This window comes from Peromyscus californicus, unplaced genomic scaffold (genome assembly GCF_007827085.1).
Source record: "Peromyscus californicus insignis strain IS unplaced genomic scaffold, ASM782708v3 Scaffold_6__1_contigs__length_162567912, whole genome shotgun sequence".
Taxonomy (NCBI): Eukaryota; Metazoa; Chordata; class Mammalia; order Rodentia; family Cricetidae; genus Peromyscus; species Peromyscus californicus.
In genome coordinates, this window is record NW_026294584.1 from 136401051 (window position 1) to 136402982 (window position 1932).

Sequence of the window (1932 nt, forward strand, 5' to 3'; positions counted from 1 at the left end):
CTTCCCCCGACAGGAGCCAGCCGCTTCTATGACAACGTTGAGGATATGATTGGGTACAAGCCGTGGCCTCTTATCAAATATTGTTGGCTCTTTTTCACCCCAGCTGTGTGCACGGTAACTGAACTCTCAAGGGGTAAAGGCAGGGGGCAGGGTGGAGGCGGATTGTGGTTGCAGCGGAGTGGAGGCCCATAGTTCCTTAGGCCTTGGACAGCATCTTAGATTTTCATCCATCCTCTCACTAGGTAAGATAGGAAGAGAACTTCCTCCTTTCCCTTCACAGAGGATTCCCCTAATCACAGAGGGATTAATGGAGGTTCAAGGCTGTCTGATGAGTTTACCAATAGCACAGCTAGAGGCCGATGTCCCAGATAGGACGGGAATGCAATGTTAGGCTGCTCAGAATCATGCTTGTGAGCACAGCAGCAGGTTCACAGAGTGCCCGACACACACACATCTCAGCGACACATGGGAAAAGCGTCAGCTCTACCCTCACTTTATAGACAAAACAGTCTCCACGGGTGAAGCACCCACAGGATCTAGGATGTTCCAGAGAGTTAGCACTTCCTGAAGCTCCTACCGTATGCCTGATGTGAACTAGGAGGGTAGAGGGAGACTGGAGTCCTCACGGCTGACTCTTGGTGCAGGAGATGGCACACAGTTATGTCCTAACTAGAGCTGACTGAGGGCTTTGCAGTGACAGGGGATGTACACTGGAAATAGCTACCCAGGAGTGGACTTTGAGCAGAATGTGGGTGGAGCTTGGAGACTGACTGACCTAGATAAGCAGCATAGCCTGCTGGGAGAACAGCCCCTTCCAGGTAGCTGTGGGGGTGGGATGGGGGGGGGCGGGGGGCGGAAGGCACCGGGCCCCAACACCAACCTCTTTCTCCTCCATTTCACTCCAGGCAACCTTCCTGTTCTCCCTGATCAAATATACACCGCTGACCTACAACAAGAAGTACACGTACCCATGGTGGGGGGATGCCCTGGGCTGGCTCCTAGCTCTGTCCTCCATGATCTGCATTCCTGCCTGGAGCATCTACAAGCTTAGGACTCTCAAGGGCCCACTCAGAGAGGTAGGAGGAAGGCAATGAGGGCCAGGAACCTCACTGGATGAGTAGATCTTGGATGGGAGGCGGGTTGCTTCCCATGGGAGCTGGTGTATAAAGGGACCCCCCTGCCTCCAGCCTGGTGTGGGTACCAGGGCTCCAGGGAAATGGTACTTGGGAGTCTTAAAAAAAAGGGACCCAGAATAACTGCAAGAGCCACGCTGTGACTGTAGGGTTGGCAGCTGGAAGCAGGTTTACAGTAGGGAAAGCAGATGGACATCAGTAATGAGGGACACTGGCTGGCACCCCTCCTCTACCATGACAACTATCTCTGTCTTTTCAGCGGCTCCGACAGCTCGTGTGCCCAGCTGAAGACCTTCCCCGGAAGAACCAACCAGAACCTACTGCTCCTGCTACACCTATGACATCCCTCCTCAGGCTCACAGAACTGGAGTCTAACTGCTAGAACCAGGGCCTTTGACATGCCTGTGAGCCTGGCCTTGGGGACAGCTATAGGAGCAGAGGGCAGAAGCACCCCTCTGTGCTGGGGCAGATAAGACAAGAGGGGGTATTTGGGACCCACCTTCTGAGCTGGGTCCCTACTATCTCGACTCCCCTATTCCAGGGTGGTCCAAACATTGTGACATGTCCACATCAGCAACACCCCTTTGAGGCAGCTTGGGAAGCCCTGGGGAGGGGAAGGCCTAGCTGGTCGCTGGGCCCTCTTCCCTCCATGCCATTAAATCCAACTTCCTCCCACAACTGCTTGCCAATATGCCTGGTTTCTGCCCTCTGTTTGTGCCTTGCCCCCCTCTTCATCATGAAAATGTGGCTCTCGGGTCCTGCCTCTCCCTAGCTCTCCATCCTTACTGAGTTTTTATTG

The 1932-nt window shown here is 54.2% G+C and overlaps 1 protein-coding gene across 1 annotated transcript in view; it reads left to right on the forward strand.

Annotated features, from left to right (window-relative positions):
* Slc6a13 (solute carrier family 6 member 13) overlaps nucleotides 1-1811 on the forward strand; it is a 37017-nt gene extending 35206 nt beyond the window's left edge. The window contains exons 13-15 of the mRNA XM_052721017.1: nucleotides 14-114; nucleotides 906-1076; nucleotides 1393-1811. Coding sequence (XP_052576977.1) covers nucleotides 14-114; nucleotides 906-1076; nucleotides 1393-1515 — 395 coding nt within the window. The 3' untranslated portion in view covers nucleotides 1516-1811. The remainder of the gene's footprint in view (nucleotides 1-13; nucleotides 115-905; nucleotides 1077-1392) is intronic.
* Nucleotides 1812-1932: the final 121 nt, after the last annotated feature.